The sequence below is a fragment of the Ruditapes philippinarum genome, unplaced genomic scaffold (assembly GCF_026571515.1).
Source record: "Ruditapes philippinarum isolate M1 unplaced genomic scaffold, ASM2657151v2 ctg111_1_1_1_1, whole genome shotgun sequence".
Classification (NCBI taxonomy): Eukaryota; Metazoa; Mollusca; class Bivalvia; order Venerida; family Veneridae; genus Ruditapes; species Ruditapes philippinarum.
The window spans coordinates 154220-181484 of NW_026856776.1; the positions used below are offsets into that span (position 1 = coordinate 154220).

At 33.4% G+C, this 27265-nt stretch overlaps 2 protein-coding genes across 2 annotated transcripts; both read right to left on the reverse strand.

The window, feature by feature from the left end:
- Positions 1 to 469: 469 nt before the first annotated feature.
- Positions 470 to 14531, reverse strand: LOC132747677 (uncharacterized). Its single transcript, XM_060737121.1, has 13 exons — positions 14309 to 14531; positions 13888 to 14003; positions 11884 to 12012; positions 11348 to 11607; positions 10292 to 10496; positions 8146 to 8767; positions 7420 to 7529; positions 6998 to 7212; positions 6333 to 6562; positions 5931 to 6027; positions 5383 to 5538; positions 3207 to 3289; positions 470 to 882 (listed from the first exon to the last, which is right to left on the reverse strand). The coding sequence occupies exons 1-13, from the start codon at positions 14456 to 14458 to the stop codon at positions 796 to 798; spliced, it is 2460 nt and encodes an 819-aa protein (XP_060593104.1). The 5' UTR covers positions 14459 to 14531; the 3' UTR covers positions 470 to 795.
- A 681-nt stretch (positions 14532 to 15212) lies between these two features.
- LOC132747674 (uncharacterized) lies at positions 15213 to 26354 on the reverse strand. The gene is made up of 6 exons (XM_060737118.1): positions 26279 to 26354; positions 22647 to 22934; positions 21638 to 21881; positions 20762 to 20946; positions 16250 to 16395; positions 15213 to 15266 (listed from the first exon to the last, which is right to left on the reverse strand). The coding sequence occupies exons 2-6, from the start codon at positions 22924 to 22926 to the stop codon at positions 15213 to 15215; spliced, it is 909 nt and encodes a 302-aa protein (XP_060593101.1). The 5' UTR covers positions 22927 to 22934; positions 26279 to 26354.
- Between the last annotated feature and the right edge of the window lie 911 nt (positions 26355 to 27265).

The window sequence follows — 27265 nt, forward strand, 5'->3', positions numbered from 1 at the left end:
AACTCATGTTTGTCTTTTCTAAAAAAGTGAAAATTTATTCATTTTCTGAGGCATAATGTGCCTTTAAGGGTTTTAAAATACTGACATGACTCAGTATTGGTGTTATATATCATTTATTACAGCCATGAGAACTGTGAGGCTTTTAAAAATGAATATACATGTATCTCGATGTCCTCAAACAAGAAGGGAGAAATAAGGGTCAGGGCAATATAAAATTGGGGAAATATGGGTCAAGGCAAAATAAAGGGGGAAAATAAGGGTCAGGGCAGTATAAAATGGACTTTTTTGTCTCATTTTTGTAATAAATATTTTTCAATAAATTCTATATGTATTTTCAACATTCTTCATAATTACATGTATATATTCATAGATTGAATGAATTATTCATGATATTTATATCCTGAGACATTTTTAAATATTTTCTAACAATAAATATTTCTTTCTCTTATACAATTTTTTTATTGAATATTCTAATACCTATCTTTAGTGAAACATTTGCTCATTTGCATTCTATTTAGAAAAAAATATCAACAATACAAACTATAACTTATAAATAAATTCAACATTATAACTTATAACATAAATTTTTAACAAATTTCATTAAATTTTTTAATACATCTTCCTCAATATCAGTTTGTTTTTTTTTTCAAACCTTTGCCTATTTTATCAACAACATAAAAATCTTCAATGAATTCTAGGTTTTCTCTTTAACACTTTTCCATATAAAGTAAATCTATTGCTTTAAACATATATTCCAATTCTGTGTTTTTTCTGTAACATACAATCAATCTTTCTTTAATAAATTCTTTGCTTCCTATCTGCGATCATCCACTGTCTAAGTACACTTGCTACCTGGTCTTCTTGTCTCCATCTCGCCTGAATCTAATTTAAAGTAAATAATTGTTACATAGAGAGATAATCAAGGCATTTTTTTTCTATAAATGCATGATGTATTTTCATTGAGTGGTATGAAATATAATAATTTTCATATCACAAGATGAAAATAATACGGTATTTATTGAAAAAGCTTGAATTTTCTGTTAATCATATATTTTTTCACTTAATATTTGACCTTACAATTCGTAAGACTTTCTCCCTTTAATTTTGTGTATTGGCTGAATTAAGAAGCAAGATACCAAAATACGGAAAATATGTTCACTGTACTGGCATGCCAGCAGTTCCTGTACAGAAGCAGTACTTGTATTTATTGTTTAAGTGCTTGATTTTTACTTGCAATTTTTAAAAATTAATATCAAATCAAGCAGATGCATAAACAAGACAAAATCTAAGTGTGAGATTGGCAGTACATATAAAATCATTTTCAACTGTGCGTTGTCAAAACGTGACCTTGGTAACTTTGGGGGATTTGTCCTTTCACGCATGCACAAAAATACTTACATGTGAGGCCTGTTAAAAGGTTTTCCACTTATACCACCTTTGAACAGATAAGACGGTAATGCAATGAAAACCTGTTCAATTATCAGAATTTTGACCTATATTACTATATAAAATAATCTTATGGCTTTACTGAGAAAAATATCATGCATTATACAAGCACGCCATTGCATGTAATTGTGTTGGGGTAACGGTAACTGGTAATAGATACCAGCGTTTAGTCTATGCTCTACTTCTTGAATTACCTCTATTCACCTCTGGGAAAATGGTCTAACAATTATTAATGAAAAATAGGTCTGATATAACAACATTGTACAATGTATAATTATAATGGGTTATATTTTATGTACAGGAAATACTTCTCTTCGTGCAAAATAATGGATAACTACGGTACCCCATATCAGGCCTCATAACTAAGGGTTATTCTATGTTTAGAACATAATGGAATTTCTATAAGTTGTGTAACAAGCTGAATATTGTTGTGTAACAATCAATTTTTTTGGTGAGCGAGAGTAATAAAAACTAATTTTTAAGTAACAAAGATTTTTGTACAGGAACAGCTCTCATGCCAGTAGTGAAAAATAAAATTTTTACAGTGAAAATACAGAACATACACATTTTATTTCATCAATATTTTTATAAGTATAAAATAAATCATTTTATTTATTATCATTCTTATGACGGGTTTTAAGTCATGTTAACACTGTTAAAGGGACTCCACTGAGGTTTTTTGACATGACAGGACTGGAAATAATTTTTCAAGATTAATGTTCCATTTGGTGTAGATCTAGACCAATAACTTGTGTGCAAAATTTCAGATCATTGGCTCACTCTTTTTTTTTAAGAATAATTACAGTTCGAAATAACTGACTCACACATAAAAAATTAAAGTTATTTAAAGTCCATCAGTTCAAGATAATATATTGCATGTCGACCTTTAACAAATAAAATTTGCAATGAAAAAGAAAAACAATTGATTGTATTTTCAAAATACAATGTACTTTTATTGTTAAAAAATGACCAAAAATTGCAATGCTTTTTATTCAAATTGAGCTGAGAATAACACGAAAACACGACTTAATTAATTATCTTTTGCATATCATTTCTGTTTTATGTGTACCAGCTGATCCCTGAAAAGAATTCAAATTTTATATTTTCAGGCCTTTGGATCTCAGTGGAGCTCCTTTAAGATCATATGGCCTCTTTCCAACTTTTCTGGTGGAGGAAGACCTCAGGTATCCCTACGTGCATGACTTTAGGCACTACTTAGCAGTAGAACTGCCCACCTTCTGTTAGCAAGCTTGACTTAGCTTCTTAATCTAACAGAATTTAAACCCAAAGCAGTGATTTGAAGTTGGCAATCTTAACCACTTGGAAATAGAACCCTGCTGCCAAAACAAGTACTGAATACAAACAAAAGATTAAACTGTTTAACCTTTATCTTGCTATATATTTTAAATGGATTTGTCCATTTTTCTATCTGGACAAAACTATTCATCATTTTTATGGAATATTTCAAAATATATACTGGCTGAAAAGCCAACAGTGCAGACCATGATCAGACAGCATGGATGTGCCAGCTGATATTGGTCTGCACTGATCACATGGGAATATTGAGTTACCATCAGTCATCTAAGGGTCAAGCAAGTACCTAAGGATTGCCTAAATCTGACAACATCTTCATCTAATAATGTTCATGGAATCTGAAGGTATGTTGTTTTAAGGCGGTGCTTGCTACACAATTGTCATATTTTGTAAACAGTAAATGACTGAAGGGTTGAAATATAAATATCATATATAAAACAACATACATGATCCCAAACATCTGGTGCTTTCTCTTTATGCACTGTTCTGTGAACTGGAGCTGACATCGGTCTTTTACGGACACTCTCCACTAAAAAATATATTACAACTATATAATTTAAAGTTCCATAACTCTTGCATTTTGTTGATTGATTGATTGATTGATTGATTGGGTTTAACATCGCACCAACACAGTATAGGTCAAATGGCGACTTTCAAGCTTTACTGGTGAAGGAAGACCCTCTTGTATTTTAATTTGAAAAATATACAAACCAAACTAGAACTGCCACTGTCATAGCGTGACGGTGAATACCCCTGCATACCAATTTGTCAAAATCAACTGCAGTCATTTAGAGCTCAAAGACAACCTCCCAGCCAAAGCCAGTGCATTGCTCAGTTATGTAAAGTGACCTTCACCTTTGACCTACTGACCTCAAAACTGAAACTGCCATTGAATAACTTCAATAACCCCCCACCTGCAATTCATGCAGCCTTGCCTGGAGGTGTTTTATGATGAATATATGAGACCATTTGAGCAGACAAGCTTATTGTACTAAAAGTCCCTGTTACCTTGACCTTTGACCCAGTGACCTCAAAATAAATGGGGGTCGTATTATAATCTTGACTCAGCTCCATGCCAAATATGAAGACTGTGGGTCAAAGGATTCTTAGGTAATTGGGCGGACAAGCTTTAATTTGTCAAGGCCCCTGTGACCTTGACCTTTGACCTGGTGACCTCAAAATAAATAGGGGTCATCTACTTATCATGACTAACCTCCATGCCAAATATGAAGACTGTGGGTCAAAGGATTCTTAAGTTATTGGGCGGACAATATTTTATTCAGTCAAGGCCCCTGTGACCTTGACCTTTGACCTGGTGACCTCAAAATAAATAGGGGTCATCTACTAATCATGACTAACCTCCATGCCAAATATGAAGACTGTGGGTCAAAGGAATCTTAAGTTATTGGGCGGACAAGCTTTTTGAAGTCAAAGCCCCTGTGACCTTGACCTTTGACCTCAAAAACGATAGGGGTCATCTATTAATTATGACTAACCTCCATGCCAAATATGAAGACTGTGGGTCAAAGGAATCTTAAGTTATTGGACGGACAAGAAAAAGCAGACGGACGCCTGACGGCCGGACGGACAGCCGGCCGGATGGACAAGCTGATTCCATTATACCCCCCTTACAACTTTGTTGTGTGGGGGTATAAAAACAGTATAGTTTCCTATCAGCACCAAAGATGGACTTCTTTATTTGTCAAGAGGATGGCTATATATATCCACTAAATATGTTTTAATGAAAAGTTAGGCAGCGATAACAGATATATCCAGTGCTGTATGCAGGAATTAATGAAAATGTAAGTTACATAGAATATAGTTTGTAAGATATGTTTAAAGGAATGAGACTATCAGTGTTTTGAAACTTTATTTAGTCAATGTTTGTTTGGTCCACCTCTACGGTTTTTCTGGATAACAAACCAGTAATTATTTTTCCTCTGCAGGTGACTGACTACAACTGGTAATATCAGATGAGCCGCACCATGACAAAACCAACATAATGGGTTTGCGACCAGCATGGATCCAGACCAGCCTGCGAATCCGCGCAGTCTGATCAGGATCCATGCTTTTCGCTTACAGACCGTATAACAAGTCAAGAAACTGATAGCGAACAGCAGGGATCCTGATCAGACTGCATGGATGTGCAGGCTGGTCTGGATCCATGCTGGTCGCAAACCCATTATGTTGGTTTTGTCATGGCGCGGCTCATATGATTTTTTAAATCAGTAGCGAGAGGCAAAATGATCATTACACTCTATGCCTGATATCAAATGCCATGGAGAAATTTCCTCTCACTCAAGGATCCAACCAGTGACCCTTGAATTTTAAATCTGACACTCTCCCTTAATTGAGCTCAGTGAGCAGACACAAGTCAATGTGATTCTGATTATGTGGTAGTTTTACTAAAGGATTTGTTTGTTGTTTGCAGAAATATAGATACCTTCAGGTAAGAGCTTGTTTTGTAAAATACAAATTGAGTACTTTGGGTACTGGAAATGGAACGTGTCTTAATTTGTAATTGCATTATCTATCATTAAATAATGTAAACTGTTGAATTCTAAACCTTTTAATTTTTTTTTATTTCATTAATATATAATTAGTACATTAAACTAAACAAACCTTTGGAAACTGTGTTGAGAGTTGATGTCACTTCTTGTTTCAACAGGCCCTTGGTATACTGTGCCATTGACAGTAACAGCTGTGGACCCCCATGTCTGTTGAACAACTGTCTCAATCTGTTGTCACTGCTCACCATTATTCTCACAATAATCAGCCCTGGAAAATTAAATTTGCATAAGTAAAATGTATAATCTTTGGAAATGCATAAGTAAAATCTATAAACTCAGGAAATAACATTAGTAAATTGAAATCAGCCTTGGAAATAGCATAAGTCAATTAAGATCAATCCTGGAAATGTACAATAGCATAAGTTAAATAAGACGAGCCTTGGGAATATTGAAGAGCATAAATAAAATACCATCAGTCCTGGTCTGAAGTCAGAAAACTATTATAGCACTTTACTTTGCAATCTTTAATAAAACTAAGACCTTTGTACAGATTATCACACAAAGCCTAGCAAACATGCATTTTCATACAGCATGACCAGCATCCATATCATTGGCTATTCAATCTTAACCTACTTAATGGACTAAACTTTGTTTTCTTACCAATTATTTCCAGAAGTTCATTGTCTTCATTTACACGTAGAAAATCTATCAATCTTGGCATACAACCGTATCTCGACAACACCATGTGACAACTACTCTGTAATTGTGTAGATAACAAACATAAACACTTGCGTTATCAAATGACATACTAAATATAATCTTTATAAATACAGATTTCACAAATTTTGATTGGATTTCATTAGTGTTATACAGCAAATATAATTTATTGTAGGTAATAACTGACTGTAATAAAGAAATATGAATTAAGTTTCTGAAAATGTTAATTATACAGAAAAGGGGTGTATGTATGTCACCAAAGAAAAAGAAACCATTAAACTAACAAATACCCAAATCCCTAAAGTAGTCATGCTTGGATGGTATGATTTAGTCAAGATTATTTACCTCACCAAACTGTACATAGTCATGCAGCAGTAGTACAGAATGTTTTTTTAATCTGTGAGCTTTTGTGAAGATTCCCGTTATAATCTTCTCTCCTATACCCTCTATAAGGGCCTCTCTACATTGCTGGGCTATAGGTCGACATCTATCTATCACAGGCTTCACATATTCCTTCACGCTATCTTGTGCCTCTGTCTTTATAACATCCTCCAGCTTATTCTGTTCTGTAAACTCTGTATAAGATATATGATACAATGTGACATGGTTTTCATTGACACAATATACTTGATATAACACACAGAGACATATGAATGCTATATTTACGAAAAGTTAATTGTTCTTCTGGCTAAAGGAGAAAAAAAGTAGCTACATAAGACCTTAAAGAATGATTCATCAAAGGAAATTTATTATTACCTTAATTGTCCCCATAGCTACCTAAGAATATGTATATTTGTATGTGGATGGACAGACAGACGGAACACGGTCCTATAATTCCCTACGTGCCATGGGACAGGAGATTAACAAGCAGTGTCATGTGATAAAACTGTATCTTAAGATTGTTGTTTGTTAAATAATACTCTAGATATAGAAATAAAACCATTGTTCCACTATTTTTCATGGCTTCAGTTGCTACAAGAAATTTCAGGTATGCAATTATTTCAACTGACCTTGTAATCTTTCATGTATCGTCTCCAAACCCGTTGGAACACCTGGTACTTTAACTTGCTGTGCCAACTGTGTGTCCGTTTGCTTCTTGGTTTCACTCTTCTCCAAGTTAGGACCAAGAGCCTCCTTTATCAGGTTGGCCATATCCGGTGACATCTGATGTAGAGCAACACTTAGCCTCTTGTTTGTGCTCGGAATAGCACCAGCTGTCTGAGGTCTAAGGGAAACAAATCTTGTGAAAATGAACTTGCTTCAAATCAAAGGGAAACAAATGTACAAATGTATTTTCCAGTGATGTTATGAGAGAAATATAAGCTTACAACTAAAGGAGTGAATTTAAAACAGAAGAATGCATGTCAAAGTGTATACTGTCATGTATATATGACATTACTGTCAAAAATTGCTTTTAAGTCTTAAATCTTACCTTTGTTTTCCTGTCTTGCCTGAAAACACACCTGACCCAGAGTTCAGTTTTGGTGCCACTCTCTCCTCCAATGGTTGAATCATGCATCGTAAAATTTGTAGAACCAGTATCTGAGAAAATAATAAGTCATTATTCTTACTTTGTAGATTTGTAGGTAACTAAATGGGTTAAATTAATTGGAATTTATGCATCTCTTTATTTATGCATCTCTTAGCTCTAACAGGTGAGGAGGTTTTGACCCCTGGTGTTGCTTTAAGTTTTAACAACCGGGGTTAGTCAAAATCATCTTGCCTATTTCAGCTCCATATGGCCTAAATTGCGTTGGTGCGCTGTAAAACCAAACAAACAAAACCAAACCCCAAGTTCACAAGTTTAATATCTCAAAGCATAATTGTATAATTCTGAGATGATTTGCATGTCTAAAACATGTTGCTAGGTAACTGTCCCAGTGTACATCAGTGAAATACTGTTTAAATAAGAGCAAAATCGAACAAAACAAACAAACATTCAATTTCATTTACAAAATTCAGTTGATCATAAAATGACTTACTTCTAATAGGGAAACACATTTTTAGACAAGATTGTCAAACAGACTCATAGCATAAAAAGTAAAGATTAAGCAACATAAAATCTAAAATAAGTGCGAAAAAATTATACATATACAATGTATACATGTATATAAAAGTTTTTTTCTATTCATACGGTATTATAAAAGTTAGCAAGTACCTGTATACTCTGGTCTGAACACTTGATAAACGGACAAACACATCTGAATACATCTGCTTCATAAAGACACTTGCGTAGTAGCCGTCTGTCCGTACATGCTTCTTTGTGTCGTAATTCCGCTTTACTTTTCTCCATGGCAACTTCATGACTTTTATTTGACTGAGATGTGGACAGATGTGGATTTTCTCTCTCCCATACCTTATAGTACCCGTCCCCTGCAAAACCTTTACCGGTGTCGGACTGGGATTTTAACCTCGACTCCACACTCTGACCAGGCCTGTTGTCATTGCATATTTGAGAAGTGGAGAATGACTGCAGTTTATTTGGTTGTTTAGATTTCTTTTTTGGAGATTTAACTTCAAGTTTTGGCATAATGTCAGGAAATTCTACACATGTACACAGAGCTGAGCAAAGAGTAAGTTCTAGAAGGCTAGTTATTAGAGTAACTTCCCCTGATTCAAACAATGTATCAAGACTATCAGTTTGTCTCCCTTTCTTTGATGACTCTTCACACAGTTTGGTGAATTTCTTAGCATAGGACAGCAGCAGGTCAGTGACAATGACTCCAACCTTGTCCCATATTGCTTGTGTGAGACCACGATTTACCTTTGACAGACGTAACCTGAAATAATTTTTAATAAAATAAACAAAAAGTATATAAAACTAGAAATGTGTCCATAAGACACGGGTGCCCCCACATGCCACTGTTCTGTCAATCTTATGACTCTAGGTCAAATTTTTTTTGGACTACATGTGCCACAAGTTGAAAACTAGAAATCTTTTACTAAGTAAAAAGCAAGAACTTTACAAATACTGAATAAATCCACAAGCAAACCCCAAGGTGCATAAGTTTCACATGCTGACCAACATTCTTGTAAACTTTCAGGCCTACAAGTCAAATACTTTTTGAGCTATGCATGAACAAGTTGAAAATTGCAAATTTATACTACTGTAAGTCAAGGGCAATAACAAAACTGAAAAAAATCCACATGCGAAGTCCCAGGTGCATAACTTCACAGTGATGTTGATCATTATTCTTGTAATTTAGTGATGTTGATCATTATTCCTGTAAAGTTGGTTGATTCTAACTTAAGCACTCAAGGAACAAATAACAACATAATGAAATGGTTTTTACTAAGTCAAGGGAAATAACTCTACAAATACTGGATATATCTACAAGTGAAACCCCAGGTGCACAACTATATATGCTGAGCAACCTTCCAATAAGGTTTAATGACTCTGTGTCAAATCCTTTTTGAGTTACATGTGACACAAGTTAAAAATTGCAAAAATTTTCTAAGTCAAGGGCAATAACTAAAAATACTATATAAATCCACACAAAAATACCCAATTGCACAACTACACATGCTGATCAACATTCCTATAAAGTTTCATGACTCTCGGTCAAATCCTTTTCGAGTTGCATGCGACACAAGTTGAAAATTTTCACAAAGTCAAGGGCAATAACTCTAAAAATACTATATAGATCCACACAAAAATACCCAGGTGCACAACTACACATGCTGATCAACATTCCTGTATAGTTTCATGACACTAGGTCAAATACATTTTGAGTAACGTGCAATACAAAAGAGAACGGACAGACGGACGGAAGGACAAAGGTAAATCTAAATGCCCGTCACTAAAGTGGGGGCACAATAAAATAAAAAGGTTACAAAAAGTTTAACCCTACATAAAAATTATATTCAATTGATAAGAACTATATGATAACAAGAGCACTGCATGCGGTGTTAACGCTCGTCTGTTAAAATAACCATTTTTGACAAGGATTCTAAATAAACAAGGGGCATAACTCAAAATACTGCTTTCAGAATTATTACCCTTGTCTAACAACTGCCTCTTTTCATGAAAAGCAAGTATTCCAAGTTGACACTTTTTAAACTACTTGAGTAACAGCCTACATTAAAGTATTTACATGATAACAATGATGACAACAACAATGCCGCAGTGATCATAACAGCTCTACTTTTTCTTCAAAACAGACAAGCTAAAAAATAAGAGATTAGGTTTCTCCTGCAAGTCTGAATTCAGAACACTTACAAGTTTTGTGAAGTATATTTGACTTTAAAAACAATTAAATATCCTAATATATTAACACTAAAAGATGAAAGTGGAAGAGAAATACTTTTGTTTTTCATCATCAGTGAATGTTGTCAGATCTACTCTGTTAGCACTGAATCCTAGCCGTGACTTATCTAGTGGCCATAAACACATATACTGTAACACGTGAAATGCCTGGGCAAGAATGTCTAGTTGTATAGGGCATGTGTCTATACATGGCTTCATAAGAACCCTAGTTACAAGCCCTAGATCATCTACCTCAACTTTAGCTGGAAAAAAAAATCATAATTATAATATATTTAAGATGGCAACTTTTTCATTTAGAACTTTCAGAGGGTAAAAATCATTTCAATATTTTAAACAGGGAAAGTAAAATATAAAAGTATGGTAAATCTGTTATATACAGTTTCTTTAATAAATTCACAATAAATAAATATCTAGGAAATTACTTTTTTCATTGTTTGTATTCAATGTAATTTAACAATTACAAGGGGTGTCCGTTGCCAAATGGTCAAGGTCTTTGATTTCAAAACACTTGCCCCTTACAGCTGTGGTTCAAATCTTTTCAGGCAAAGGAACTTACAACTGTGGCTTTGAATACCAAGAGGGATTCTTTCATGTAAGGAAGCTCTCCAGCTTGCTTACTAAAAATCAGTTATTCCACTAAGATGACCACTTGTGCCATAAATATTGCAAAGCGGGGCACCTCCAGTAATACTCCACCAGTAAAGCTGGAAAGTCGCCATATGACCCTTACCATTTTTGTACTTAAAATCTAACCAAAAACATCATGATATCCTATGTAAAGTTGTTGGGCGACAACACCTAAAAATGACACACCATGTAATGATTCTCCTGGTTTTTTTTATATTCTTTTAATTTTCTTTCTATTATCATTTGATTAAAAAAAGGACTTTTTTGTTTCATATAGATTTAAATTATATGTGTCTCACAAATGTTAGAATGCTCACCACAAGCATGCATCATAACCTTAATTCTATTTCATGTCAGTTTTTAATGTCATAATAAATGACAAAGTTCAAAAGGGTCAACATAGGTATTATACCAATCTATTTAACATTTTATGAACAATGTGAGGTAAAGGGTGAAAAATAATTACCTTCCCTATGTATTACACTTTTTGTCATATCTATGAACTTTTCAAGTCCAAGCCACATCTGACGTTCCTCGTCAAACCTCGGTTTCGCTTGCATTATTGTCATAGAACTTGACGCCATCTGTGACAGACTGGTTAAAGATTCCTGTTCCAGACTGGGTACCAGATAATTACTCAACTGTAACATCAAATCTTTACACAGTCCAAGTTTACGACTGGTACACAAGTTTCTTATAACCTCTGTTGCATGTTGGCGGACTTTCCTATTGTAAGATAACCAATTTAATATTTGGTTGATTATCATTAGAAATCACACAATACTTTGATTTTAAGTACAACTTCTTCATGAAACTTTGATCTATTGGCAATATGAATGATAATTGCAACTGATAATAAGGATGTTATATAGAACATTTTTTTAAGACAACCTGTAATTTTTTTGAATATTATCACAAAAATAAAAGCTTTAAATCGCTTATTGTTTCAAATGTATAAAAGTCAATGTCAATGATATATTTGCCAGACGCTGGTTCCCGTACCTGCAATGAGACTCTTTCATACAGCATAGTAACATAGGTACCAGACTATTGGTTCCTATCACAGTGGATAAACCAGTATCACTTGTTGTCAGGGACGATAATAAATGTAGGGCGGCACGCTGGGGACCACTGAAAACAAAGCCAAACATTCTGATATAACAAACACAGTTCTGATAATGTTTTGCTTCTTTTATATGTGTAAGTGCAAGTATTGTATAGCATTCAAATTTCCATTGCCAGGCTTGTCATTACTAGATTGAATAAAACATATTCTGACAAAAAATATTGAATGGAACTATGCAGGCAATTACTTAAAAAGTCAAATAAACAAAAGATTGGAGAATTTATTTCCAAATTATTCCGATATTTGTATATTGTTTCAATTTCCATGTTCTATTTTTATATCACAGTCAACAGCATAGTAAATTGAATAAAATGAACAAATTAATAAAGAAAATTACTGTATCCATCTCTTTCCATATATACATATAGATGGATTGGTCTGCATTTGAAATAAGGTCTGGTTCATTTATAGCAGACTATGATAAATAAGAAACATAATAAATATCAAGTGAAACCGCGAAGATACCTGTACATTTGCTATAAATTCTTGAATAATATTAAGTCAAGACATATTTGTTATTAGCTGGATTATATTGCGAGCTAAAAGCATATTCAAAACACTCTGGGACTAACCAGTACAGCCGTCTTATTAGGGAACATGGTCATGATGCCTTGGATAGAGAGGCTCCAATGAGTCAACTTAACCACTGCGCAATATTTACAATCCCTACAGACATGGTCAAACCAGACATTTGTAAGAGTCATAACACAGTAAGCAATAATTCAAAACTAATATTCTTCATAATTGTAGATAAAAAAAAATTACCCCTTTATTTTCACAACTAGAACTCCGCGAGTCGGATGTGTCGCCTTGTGAACAATGTAGTTTAGGAGAAATGGCCAGGACAAAAATGAAATATGAAAAATAACAAAGGGCAATAACTAAAAAAATAATAAGTGCAGAGCAGCATATCTGTGCACTGCACTTCTTATCAATAAGATCTATCATTCTATGATGTTTCAAGTCCATAGCTTTCATACTTGAGGAGAAATGACCAGGACATAAGAAATGCAGAGTATCAGTTCTTATGCACTGCACTTTTTCTTAATGAGATCTATCATCCTATGAAGTTTCAAGTCCATAACTTTTATACTTTCGGAGAAATGGCCTGGACAAAAATTAAGTATGAAAATTAACAAAGGGCCATAACTCAAAAATTAAGAAATGCAGAGTACCTATTCTTGTGCACTGCACTTCTTCTTAATGAGATCTATCATCCTATGAAGTTTCAAGTCCATAGCTTTTATACTAAAGGAGAAATGGCCCGGACAAAATTAAAGTATGAAAATAAACAAAGGGCAATAACTCAAAAAATAAGAAATGCAGAGTACCTTTTCTTGTGCACTGCACTTCTTCTTAATGAGACCTATCATCCTATGAAGTTTCAAGTCCATGGCTTTTATACATTAGGAGAAATGGCCCGGACAAAAATAAAGTATGAAAATTAACAAAGGGCAATAACTCAAAAATTAGGAAGTGCAGAGTACCGGTTCTTGTGCACTGCACTTCTTCTTAATGAGATCTATCATCCTATGAAGTTTCAAGTCCATAGCTTTTTTAGTTGAAGAGAAATGGCCCGAACAAAATTAAAGTATGAAAATTAACAAAGGGCAATAACTCAAGAAATAAGAACTGCAGAGTACCGGTCCTTGTGCACTGCACTTCGGGTTATTGAAAGAAGCATGCATACCAAGTTTGAAGTCAATCAGACTTATAGTGACTGAGTTATGCTCCGGACAAGCTTTAGGGGACGCGGACAACGCCGACACAGCAGCCGCCGTCGCCGACAAAAGTAACCACTATATGTTACCTTTTCAAGGCGACACAAAAATCAGCTTGGATTCACATTTCTTCACTAAATAATGTTTAGAACTTCTTACCATGGTCCCTCCCTGATGATACTGACTGTCATTGGTATAGCACTACTGTCTACAAGATCTGGGGGGAAACAGTCTGTATGTGACAGCACACCAGTTAGTATCTCAAAATACACCTCCTGTAATATATTGTATGTATAAATCATGTGTACTTGTAATTTACTAGTTTTTTCCCCACTCTTTATTATACAGTAGTATGCATCAGTCAACCACTTAAGGGGCAGTGCAGGGGAAATGAGTACAGTTTTATCAGTTACAATTGACAGGTGCATTATATAATAAACATTATAAGCAGATCACAAAGGTTCACAGAAATAATATAGGAGTCCGGCAGTGAGCAAATAACAGCAATTTTTTGTCTAAAATAAAGACAACCATCTTATAAGTGATCACTCTTATACGCATAAAAAAAAACATTACTAACCTTGAACTTAGCACTTGCATTCCTCATCAGTAAAACGCTCAGCAGAATTTGATCGGTGACATAAACTATAAAATCTTCATATAAAGCAAATGATCGGAACACACAACATGCAGCGTACTTCACGTCCAGTGGTATCTCTCCACGCACCATCGATATCAACTTTGGTATAAACCTCGTTACCGATAATTCATACCATTTATTCTTGAATTCGGGATCAGAAAATACCTGTAAAAATAATGTTAGGTCATTTAATACAATTTCAAAACTTCAATAGATAAGGAGATTTAGTATGAATATCTACAAGATGAATAAAAATATTTTGATCTTGAACAAGTTATTATCTGCTAAAAATAGATATGACATATTGAATCACGCATTTAAGACTTTTTAAAATTACCCACATACAATTTACTTGTGGTTTGTTGTTACTTATAATACTAAATACTATAAACATAATAATTTATGATATTACAGACATTCCATAATTGACCAATTCAATTTAAATGGTCATTTTAGTCAGGTTTTGTGGCTAGCATATGGGCTGCGCCATGACAAAACCAACATAATGGGTTTGCGACCAGCATGGATCCAGACCAGCCTGCGCATCCGCGCAGTCTGATCAGGATCCATGCTGTTCGCTATCAGTTTGTTTACTTGTTATAGGGTCTGTAAGCAAAACAGCAGGGACCCTGTCAGATGGCGGATGCGCAGGCGGGTCTGGATCCTTTGCTGGTTGACATTATTTTGGGGTTTTGTCATGAGCGGGCTCATAAAAATTTATTGTTCTAAAACAGTAAAGCAGATTTTCTAAATGCTTTTGTTTATTCCTTTAGGGTATCATTAGGAAATTGGGATGCTGTTCTCCAGTAACTTCCAAAGTGCTCTGAGTTCTTCACACAATTTTTCAAAATTGAGACAGGCGTCTTTCACTCAGAAACTGGTTTCCATGTACTGTATACTATTAAATAAAAAACAGCACAATCAGTTTTCCCTTTTCTTTTAAGGAACCCAATTTTTTGGGGAAAAAAAAATTATGTTAAAAAGTGCTATAACTCAAAAAATACAGCTTTCAGAAATTCGCCCCTTATCTAACTGCACCTTGTCGTGATAAGCAAGTATTCAAAGTTTCATGTTGATAACTTTTAAAAAGATCAAATAATGGGCAACATAAAAGTTTTTGCATGATGTAGACGACAATGATGGCAACAAAATTATTTTGATAACTTTTAAAAAGATCAAATAATGGGCAACATAAAAGTTTTTACATGATGTAGACGACAACGATGGCAACAAAACAGCAATCATAATAAATAGCTCAACTTTTTCTTCAGAAAAGACAAGCTAAAAATGATAAGTAGGGTATTCTAAGCAAATGGTAAGGAAGAATACAGACTTTTACCTAGTCATTGGATATCTAACCACAGCTGATATGCTGCAATTACTAACCTGGCAGGAAATTGTGCTAGCAAAAACCAGAATTGAAGCCAAGAAATTTATGATAAAAAAAACAAACATTTAAACATATATCAAATCACCAACACAAACCAAATTTAGCAAATCGCTGAAGATGATTTAATTTGTCATTTTATATGCAAATAGTGCATAATCCATTTATCCTTAAGGTCTGGAAAAATCAGATTCTGACTTACTTGTCCGTTTTTATCTGAAGCATTTCTTAACAGTCCGTAAATTCTTGTCGGCACAGGCTGTGGGTCAACCTGGGCAATACAGACAATTGATTTTGCTACCCCTGTAACTTAGGAATAAAGGTCTATCCATATAAAAAAAATTATTTGAAGTAACATAGAATTTAACTGAAATGACTTTGACTTTGTTCACATTATAAAAATCATAACTTTGGTTGGAGTAACATAGTCAAACTAGTAATTTCTATGACTATGATCGATTATAAGCATGTGTTATGTGTCACTGTTAACATACCTTATGTAGCTGCTGGTCTGACAGGGTATCTAGTGAGGTGTAACTGTTCACAAGTGTCATCATTGCCTTTTGTCGGCTGCTAGAATGACCCTTCTCTTCAAACTGCTGAAATGTCTTCAATAAAACATCCATGGTCACACCAGCATCTACAATACATAAATATACTTCTGTGTGTTACAGGATAACCTCGGCAGAGCATCACTTTCATGTATTCAGAGATATTGAGATTTTGGTTAAACTGCCCATGATTTGTTTTCGTACTTACTTCAGCCTGTCACATTTTTAGTGGTTATGTCACATATTGAAAGGTTACGTCACATGTCTTAATATAGAATGTCAACATTGATTTTATTGCATAATAACACGCACTTTCGGTCCTTATATGTTCAATTGGGAAAAATGCGGGTTGTATTAGAATTAGAGATAATGATCTACAATAATAGTTAAGTATTTTTTAAGCCTTTAAATGACACGGTTGTTATAAAGAGGTAATTGATCTATAGAGTTTGTACTGTATATACCATCCCCAGCATAAAATATATAAACATTCCTTTAAAGATTCAAATAAACAATGCTGTGTCATCTGTAGGATTTGAAAGCTTTCTATATACCAAATTAAATTATAAAACATGTATCTCATTCCTATTTTTGGGGAGGCTATGCCTCCCCAATGTTAATACTATCCATCAAATCTTACTGCCGCGGTAATCAGGTCAAAAAATAGTACCTTGATTTTTTCTAAGCTGACTGATCACTCATCACAGACATTTACAATATTCAAATATTTTCATTCTTTTATTTCATATCTGCAATTTGTAAAGATAATAATTCTCTGAAAAATTCTTGATTTTTGTTTGTTATTTTTTCAAAATCACTACTCCGTGACATCATACTGCCGCGGTAATCAGGTTTAGGCATACGTACGTTGGTAATAATTAAATAGTTCTGGTATGAAAACCCTTCTATATAATAACTTTATCAATATTTTTTAAACAAAAAGCATAAATGAAAATTTATAGGTAAATGCTTTAATTAGGTGGCAAATATTCTTTATTATTTTTGATACCAATTTTCCAATTACTACGCAGCGACCAACTGTTTATGACGGGTAATTAACTAGAACGTGGCAACACCGTAGTCTCAATATCATGCATGCTCTTTTGTTGTTATAAACCATTAATAGTCCTTAATATTTTTTAAAGACAAATAATGGTAAACTGTCGCTTACATCAGAGACATGGATCATGCTTGCGTGATAACTAAGGAAAACTAACTTGTTAGTACACCTTAGGAGGCTGTACGCAGAAAACGCTCATAAACCGCTATATCATATAGCTGTTAGTAAATATTTTGCATACATTTAACTAAAAATTCACTAATGGTGATGAACATATAGTTTGAAAACATTATATTCTTAAACCATGTATCACCGAAAAAAACTATTTAACTACAAAACCGTAAGGACCCTCCGACAAAATTTCACCACAAGATTACATTTAATATTAGCAAAATAAAAAAAAGCAATACTGATATTTTCATCTTACATAATTCATTAATCAAATTTTTAACATAAAAGTATCTTTTAAAAATATGTCTGGCAATTGACAGATCCCTACTCTGATCTTTTATTTGTAAAGGAATAAATTTAAACATGACTGTGCTCTTTTATTTAGGAATATTTTGTAATGAAAGTCTTAATATATCCACTAATCTCATAATTAGAATTAGACAGGTCAGGGATTTATACAACCAGTAGTTTAGTTATCTACGCTCATTTTAATCCCAATACGCTCATTTTAATCCCAAAAGAAACATTCAAATATTTGGGGTAAAAAACATGACCAAAGTACCTAGTAGTTGTTTACCCGGTGGTGATCCCATTAAACTGATTATAGATTCGAATAGAAAACACAAATAGAAACATTTGTTTCGGTACAACAAAAATCGGAAGTAAAGTGAACAGTTAAATGACAAAAATATGTGGTCAAATATGTTTTAACAAGGAAATAATTATTTCAGAGAAAGACGCAAAGATCAGTCTTCAATCAAATGAATGACCCCGTATTGTGTAATTAGAAAGTTTATTTAATTCTAGGGCAACGAATCATAATTTGATAGTCCATGTGTAATAAAATTTTCAATACAGATTATGAGATACATAAAAATATTAAAGAATAAGAAGCTTTAAAAAACGAAACAAAAAAACGCATATATATACGAATGACTTACAGTCGAGGATCGGAAATTCATCAACATATCTTACGAAATTTTAATTTGAAAAAGATATTTGTGCGCGCTGAAGTGATTAATGTTTATTTGAATAAATCAAATAAAAAGAACTTATATGTTTGTGTTCTAAAAATGATTGGCGGCATAAGACGAATTTCATTTTCATTTTACAACACTTGAAAAATTACTACAGAAAATATGTTGTTGTTTTTTTGTTTTGTTTTCAACAAGAGTGTGTCTTTTAAGTTAATTTATTCTCGGCACCGGAATAACCATATGTCCGAGATTATAGCATCGGGGACGTCTTTTTCAAGCAGAATCTTCCTGGTAGCCCATTCTTCGTTCGTTAGTGGTAAAGGAGACGACAGTACTGTCAAGGCATCAACTTCCTGACTGACGACAACAAAAACGGCATTATTAGCGCCAAACCTCCAGAGTAAGTTACGACAGGTCAACCAATCACCTCTGGTACTTGAGATGACTTGACCTAGACCTGCTGTGTGCCTTCTCCGCGACGTGCATACCTCTGGAGGGATTTGGAGAAGTTTCAACAAAAACCTCCAAAACACGCTATTTATAACACCATTCATAGCACTGACCCTTCGATGTTCTCATCTATTTGCGGGAAATGGTCGAAAAGGAAAACCCTACGTAATAACCGCACACCCTGTTAACAGCAGATTTTACGCAGTATATATTTCAAGCTAGTGAGGTTTAAAATCTATCGATTAACTACCATAAGTTGGTTGAGTGTTGGCGGTAAAAAAAGAAGATATAACTTCCTGATCAACTTTCACTTAGATTGATTCAATTTTGAATAAGCTTTGCAGATATGTATTTTTTCAAGAAATGTTTAGCTTTAATATTATCCGAAGCCGTCAAAGTCAGCGACGAGTAATGAAATGGGAATAATTTTCTGAAATGTGATTTTATTCGAGATTTGCTTCGGGAGAAGACAACTTTCTGTCCGTAGAGCATGAATATTAATACTCATCACAAGACAGTGTCTTATTGATCTCAGTTATGGTACATGTAAATATGTATAATTTTTATGTTCAATTAAAATGTTGCTTAACTTGCAGTTGTTATTATCATTCAATGATATTAAAATGACATAAAGTATTTATGATGAACAGTCCTAAAATATTTTGATAAGGAACCGTCAGTTGTAAAATGGTATTATGATCTTTTAATGAACAGTCGTCATACCTGCTGGTATGTCATTTATAAATGGTTTTTAGGTTTTTCAAAATTTGCATGATTAACAATCCGAATGTAGACCTCAATGAAATGTTCTGGAATATTAACAAAATGAATAGTCAACCATATTAACCATATATATGAATGGCTGACCGATAAATGTGCATATCTTCTTATTTAACAGCACATTTTAAGAAAAAAGAAAAGAAACTATAAGTCTGAAACATTCTGTCATAGCCTCCCCATCAGTACATTCAGTGCTTTGATTAGTAACTGTGACCTATACCTTGTAAATATCCCATGCTTTAAGGTGACTACAGAGGGTACGCATCATAAAATAAGTTAAAACAGTCTTTTTTCTTAGATACAAAAACAAATACATATACATGTAATACACAAGAGCAATCACCGATTAAAAGTGTTGTCTGATGATAGCCCAATTGCATGTTGCAGCTCCTGTGTAGCAGGAGACACAAAAATCATAAAAACAGGCCAGAACTTATAATTTATACAAGGGCCATAACTTGCACTATACGCAAGTACTTGAGGTGATCAATCCTGTAAAATTTCTTTTAATAGTAGATCTAGTTAAAGAGAATTAGTCATCAAAAAACTTTAAAAAAGTAAAAATCATAATAGGGCCATCACTCTAACAAAAATCATTGAATGAATGGGAAAATGCCGATGATAAGCACAAGTAGACTTGGTACTGATCATTCCTGTAAAGTTTTGCTGAAATTGCACCAGTAGTGTCTGAGGAGTAGTCAATTTTGTGATGAACTGATAAACAGACTACTTTGTAGCATGTATCAGCATCTGTGTAGCTGGAAATACAAAAATCATTAACAAGCCAAAATACCTTTTTTATTCTGGGGAAATAACTCAGCAAAATATCATTCAAGCAAAAAACCCGTGTAATATACACAAGTACTTGAGCTACCAATCAACCCTGTAAAGTCTCATTGGAATTGCATTAGTGGTAAAAGAGAAGTAGTCGGGACAAACTTTAAAAACAAAAATCAAAGGGCCATAACTCTACTTAGTAGCAGGCGATACAATAATAGTAAATATTATATCACACACCTTCATCATCAGACTCTGAATGATCAGAGTCACCGTGATTGACCCTAACTTGCCGACTTGATGACCTGAACTCTTCTGTAGTGCACTCGCAGTCAGTATATGCCACTGGTAAATTCGCAACAAAGTTCTGAGAATAATCATCCAGTCGTGACAGAACATCAGTTATAGGTTCATGATCTGGATCCCTGTGCAAAGATTTAAAACTCAAAATATGAAAATGAGTTAGAGAGTTAAGATATTACACAAGTGCCCCTTCACACATTTATTTCAAATACAGGCAGACATCTAATGATCTGAGAAGACCAATCTGGATAGCTCCTTCAAACAAGAGTCTGAGTCCCTGGTCTGAATTAAACTCAGAGTGGTTGTGTTACAAATGTTTAATGATAGCAACCTTAACCACTCATATAATATAAATGTCATACAATATGATACAAATATATATATTAAGAATTATTTAATTATAATATACATATAATTGCTATTTATCACATAAACCATGGTGCAGGAGTGTAATAAAGCCATTCAATACAAACAATTTTACACTAGTGTAATAACACTTTGATGTGACGTCATTTGCATTACATATAAACATAGCATTAAAGCGCTAATGATAATGCTACACTATAGGCACTTCAATGAAAAATGACTCTTTTTAACAGTTTACCTTTCTTATTTATATCATGTCATAAATAGAATATTATATTTGTGTAGATTCAATACTAAATTTATTGAACTCATTGAATAAAACAATATTATTGCAAGAGGCTCGTTCTATAAATTTAGTATTAAACCTACACTCATTCAATATCCTATACAAATTCTTTTAAATAGGACAACTAAACAATGAAACTGTGTAAAAAAAAAGTCATTTACATTTCATATTCTAGTAATGTTCCTGCCCTTGAAACAGGACGATATGCACTGCCTGGTCGACTCAGTGCACTAGAAGGTCTACTTATGAGACCTTTGGCAAAACTGTCCGGCCGAGACAGATCTGGAGAAGGTTTATTTAAAGAACTTGCTGCCCTCGACTCTTTACCTCTACTCTGTAAACCACTAGGAGGTCTGCTATTTGGATTAAAAAGACCCCTCTTCTCATGTTCATGCCCAGGTATACCTAGAAAAGAGACAAACATAAGTTTAAATATATCAAAGAATTTTAAATGTATATAATCCAAAGAGTAATATTAATTTTTCTTTCTTTAGAATCCAGGAACGATGATTAGGAAACTACCCGCCTATATGACAGAAATACTGTTGGGAAAACAAACAAACAAACAAACTTTCTTTAGAAAAAACAAACAGGAGTTTTATAACATCTAAATAATGGTTTCAGAGAATGTTACATGCTTATCATCTGAGTTATAGAAGCAGTATTTTGACTTCTATACCAAATACTGAATCACTTGCCTGTACTTAATTGCCACAAAGCAAAAGCATCAAGAGATAGTTTGGGTTATTAGCTAATAAGTAAATTTTTGGAAACTACAATAGAATACCAAAAAATACAAAGCTTTTAAGAAATAAAAATAAAAGTATTTCTGGGGCAAAATTGACCTTTAAACAACTTGTACAATTATCATTGATTGTATGATTTTTTAGCTTGAACTTATATTGGTTACTTGTACGATTAGTATAATTTTAGTAAGTATTTCTTGGTCATAAAGGGGTTTAAACAGGCAGTACAATTAGTATAATTTAAGTTAAAGAAACTATTTCAGTATCAATATGATAAAATAGTCTGTACATTCAATTTAAATGTACATTCAATTTGCAATTTTAAAAGCTATTGCATGTATCAAAGTCCTAAGCAAATTCAGTGCCTTCGGTGCTTTGATTTCAATTCAATGATTTCAAGTCAAGACTTCCTACTATATAATACCTGTGGAATAATTAGTCATCTGAGACTCATTTCCAATCCTGTCAATGTTATTCATCATTTGAAAGTTTTTGTCAATCTCCTTCTTTTGATAAAGTGGCCTTCCTTCCATATGGCTGTCATGATAATATAACGGTCCTCTATAATCTTGGACATCTGGTGGTCGAGGTGGCAGGTTAAAGGCATTTCCACCAATGAGGAAAAGGTCACCGTGACCTATATCTTGAACGACCCTTTCCCTGTTGGTATTTTTCTTTTTAGCAGACATTTTATTTGTAAGCATCTAGGAACCTAGAACAGAAGAAAAATATAATCATAAATCAAGATAACTGACATTTCAACTGACATAACAACATTTCAATTTCATTAATAACAATTTAACTTAATATTTCTAAATATCCAGTCCTATATAAAAAATAAAATATTAAACTAGAAATGTGTCCATAGGACACGGGTGCCCCCACCGCGCCACTGATCTGTCAATCTTATGACTCTAGGTCAAATATTTTTTGAAAACTAAAAATCTTTTACTAAGTAAAGGGCAAGAACTTTACAAATACTGAATAAATCCACAAGCAAACCCCAAGGTGCATAAGTACACATGCTGACCAACATTCTCGTAAACTTTCAGGCCTACAAGTGAAATACTTTTTGAGCTATACATGAACAAGTTGAAAATTTAAAATTTGTACTACTGTAAGTCAAGGCCAATAACTCTAACAAAACTGAAAAAAATCCACAAGCAAAGTCCCAGGTACATAGCTTCACAGTGATGTGAATCATTATTCCTGTAAAGTTGGTTGATTCTAACTCAAGCACTCAAGGAACAAATAACATCATAATGAAACGGTTTTTACTAAGTCAAGGGAAATAACTCTACAAATACTAGATAAATCCACAAGCGAAACCCTAGCTGCAAAACTAAATATGCTGAGCAACCTTCCCGTAAGGTTTAATGACTCTATGTCAAACCCTTTTTGAGTTACATGCGACACAAGTTGAAAATTGCAAAATTTTACTAAGTCAAGGGCAATATCTCAAGGGCAATAACTCTAAAAATACTAAATATATCCACACGAAAATACCCAGGTGCACAACTACACATGCTGATCAACATTCCTGTAAAGTTTCATGACTCTAGGTCAAATACTTTTTGAGTTACGTGCGACACAAAAGAGAACGGACGGACAAGAGTAAATCTAAATGCCCGGCACAAAAAAGATTTTTTATATAAATCATAAAGTCTTTCAAAATATTCATGAAATTACACTAAGTAACAATATATCTATTGTATATCAATTCCTTATCATCCTATGCATTGTTTTCATCTGACAGCAGCAGCTAAGCCTGTCAGAAATGGAATTTGAAGGTTACATACGATGGAGAAATGTACCATTTTTGGAGGTAAAATACCACATATATAGAAATAGTAAAAAAAGGGATAAAAACTGTTAAAGGAACACCACTGAGGTTTAAAAGTCTAAAAACATAACATTTGAATTTTTTACATAAATTAGCTGGGGCACTTTAAACAGAAATTCAGGCAAAGATAATTAAGAAATATACTTTGAAATAAATTGAAAATCGTATTTTTATCTTATCTTAGCCCGATTTGAGTGAAAAGCGTTTAAACGCTTTTCATTTTGGGTAATTTTTCTACAATTTGAATAATTATTTTGGGAAAACGAAGTGTGCGAATGATCTGAAATTTTGCACAAAGATTAGTGGTCTAAACTACATCAAATGGTGCATTTATCTGGAAAAAATATTTTCAGTCCCATCATGTCAAAAAACCTCAGTAAAGTCCCTTTAAGAATATCAGGTAATAGTGTTAATTGTTCAAATTTGTTCATTAATAATTGATAGATCTATTGTATTTTTATAATGAGATTATAATTGTACAAAGAAAAATAAACATCAAACCACAATTACAAAAAACATTTATAAGTTTTATTTACACGCACTAAACAGAAATAAACAGGAGTACAATCATGGACTTTAATTGGCAATTGCATGAATTGTCAATAGAAGTCTGTGGTACTATGACAATAATGAATAATGACAATAATAATATTTGTAATTTGTTATTTGTTTGATTACTCATTTCTGACTTTGTGATAATCATACATAGATGTAATTACAGGTAAAATTGTTGCCATTTAATATTGCTTTGATATGATTTTGCTTCTTAAGTAATTTTAAAGTACTAATTTGTTCATTTACTTTTTTATTATAATTATTAAGCCTTATATTACTCTGTACCATGTATTTCAAGAAAATATATACCAATGGTGCATGTACATATATATATATATGTGGTACGTAACCACCATGGTACTTCACCTCCTGTAATCTCAGCATTTACGCACACAAGTTGATGACATCATGAAAATTTCTAGTGAAAAGAATGAAAAGTTTGAGTCACAGGTAGCAGTATCAGTTTTTTGCCACTCCACACTTAGGCTTCAGGGCCAAAAATCATTCTTTGTAGAGGCCGAATATAGGCTGCTTCCCCAACCAAACTAGCCTCTCTTTTTTTCCCCAGGTTGGTCCTCAAAATTCCCCAGTCTTTTGAAATTTCCCATAGAATTTAGAACAAAATTAAATGATGCATGATGTTGAATTTAAAGGTCTTGTTAGTATTTCCCAGTGCTTTTTGCTTTTCTATTTTAAATAACTTGTTAAAAGTGTTTTAAATTTGAGACCCCTTTTCCCAAAGTATGCCAAAATCACGCATATTTTCCCCAAGAAAAAGGCTGAGGCCCCTTCCCCAAAAATGGTGTTTTGGCCCTGGGCTTATGATAAGATACCAAATTAAAAAACCACTGATTAAAAAAATATATATATATCCACTATCAAAACTATTGTTATAGAAAGGTGAAAAGTCTACTACAATATGCTCATTTGCCGAACAATTGGAACACAGGATATCTTGATTCGGCAACTCAGGCACAATCCGACAGAATATCGCTGCATCATTCATTAATAATAATATCAATAAAAAGAACTAGAATTCCACAGTTTTCCTAATTTCAAGTCCAACGAATATCAATATTCTATCAATTTGTTTCTGTATCACAAGATTTTTTACTTGGAGTTTGGTAAACTGTGGAATTCTAGTTCTTTTTATTGATGCCAATGAATGAATTGCAGCCATATGCCGCCGGAATGTGCCTGAGTCGCCGAAATGACGATATCCTGTGTTCCACATTATTTGGCAACTGAGCATATAGAAGACTTTTCACCTTTCTATAACAATAGTTTTGATAGTGGATTTTTTTATCAGTGTTTTTTATTTGGTACATGTATCTTATCAGCTTATAGTAAGCCTTAGGGTGGAGTGGCCAACACTGATACTGCCACCTGTGGTTTTGAGTATTTAAGATTTATGTAGATCTACTTATACAATGTAAAATGATAGTTTTAGCCATGTGTTTTAAAATAAGCCAAAGAACATGTAGTTTATTAACAACACATTCAATTGTTAGCGAAGCTTGAGAGGGACGAATCGCTTTCAACTGGATTTTGAATTTTTCTACTATCATTCTCAACATTACCAATAACATCCGATCAGGTAAGACAAAAAAAACGCTTGTTTAGTTTATATGTCCTATAATTTTTTTCAAATGACATACTTTACCCGTTCATTCGCTTAGTTTGTCTAGACGTTAAATTCACAGGCCATTTGGCCGTATCCGATGTAAACAACTTTTTTTGGTACGGGAGCAATTTTTATATATAGAAATAGCATAGCACCAACAATTTAATAATATATGTAATTAAAAGTAATTTCATAAAAATAATTAGATATTATATGCTATTTAATAAAAAAATGATATATATGTAAATTTAAATCTTTGATTAAAATCAATAATTCCGAAACTAACATATAATATAACAGTTACTCCCTAATATCGAGAGACAACTCGGCCCTTTACTAACTCGGTCCACTATTAAAATCCTGAGATCTTGAAAAATATAAACGTATAGGCTTATGATTCGAAAAACAATACCATGTAATTATTATATGAAATAAAATGAAATTAAGCTTTTGTGAAGCTAAGTATTCACACGTTATATGGCATTAAAACAAGTGTGTTCACCGGTGCAAGACAACCCGTCCTCAAGTGATATTTTTTAAATAAATACGAAAACCGTGTCACTCGATCAACTAAATATTAAGGAAGTAGGAAATTATTTTTTGTCCGTCTATGTTCAACATAAAGAATATTTATTTGTAAGTGCACGATTCGCATAACTTTTGTAGAGGCTTACTAGCAAGGCAATGCTACATAACAAATGCAGATGTATCTATATGCTCTGGGCATTGGAGGTTCGCCAAGGAAGACTTTTAGTAAGTTTTCCTATATATCTAATTAAGAGTCTATATAAACAAAGTGCACACCCCAATCCCCACCCCTAGCGAGAACAGTTTGACCCCAGAGACATAGTCATATAGTGTTTGACATTGTACAGAATCACAATTAATTAAGATGATGTTCCATGCCAAATATCAATAAAGCCCTGAGCTTACATTGTATAAACTTAGTACTTAAATAATGATTTTATATCAGTATGGTATTGAACTTGGTATGAGGAAGCATAAATGAGCCGCGTCACGA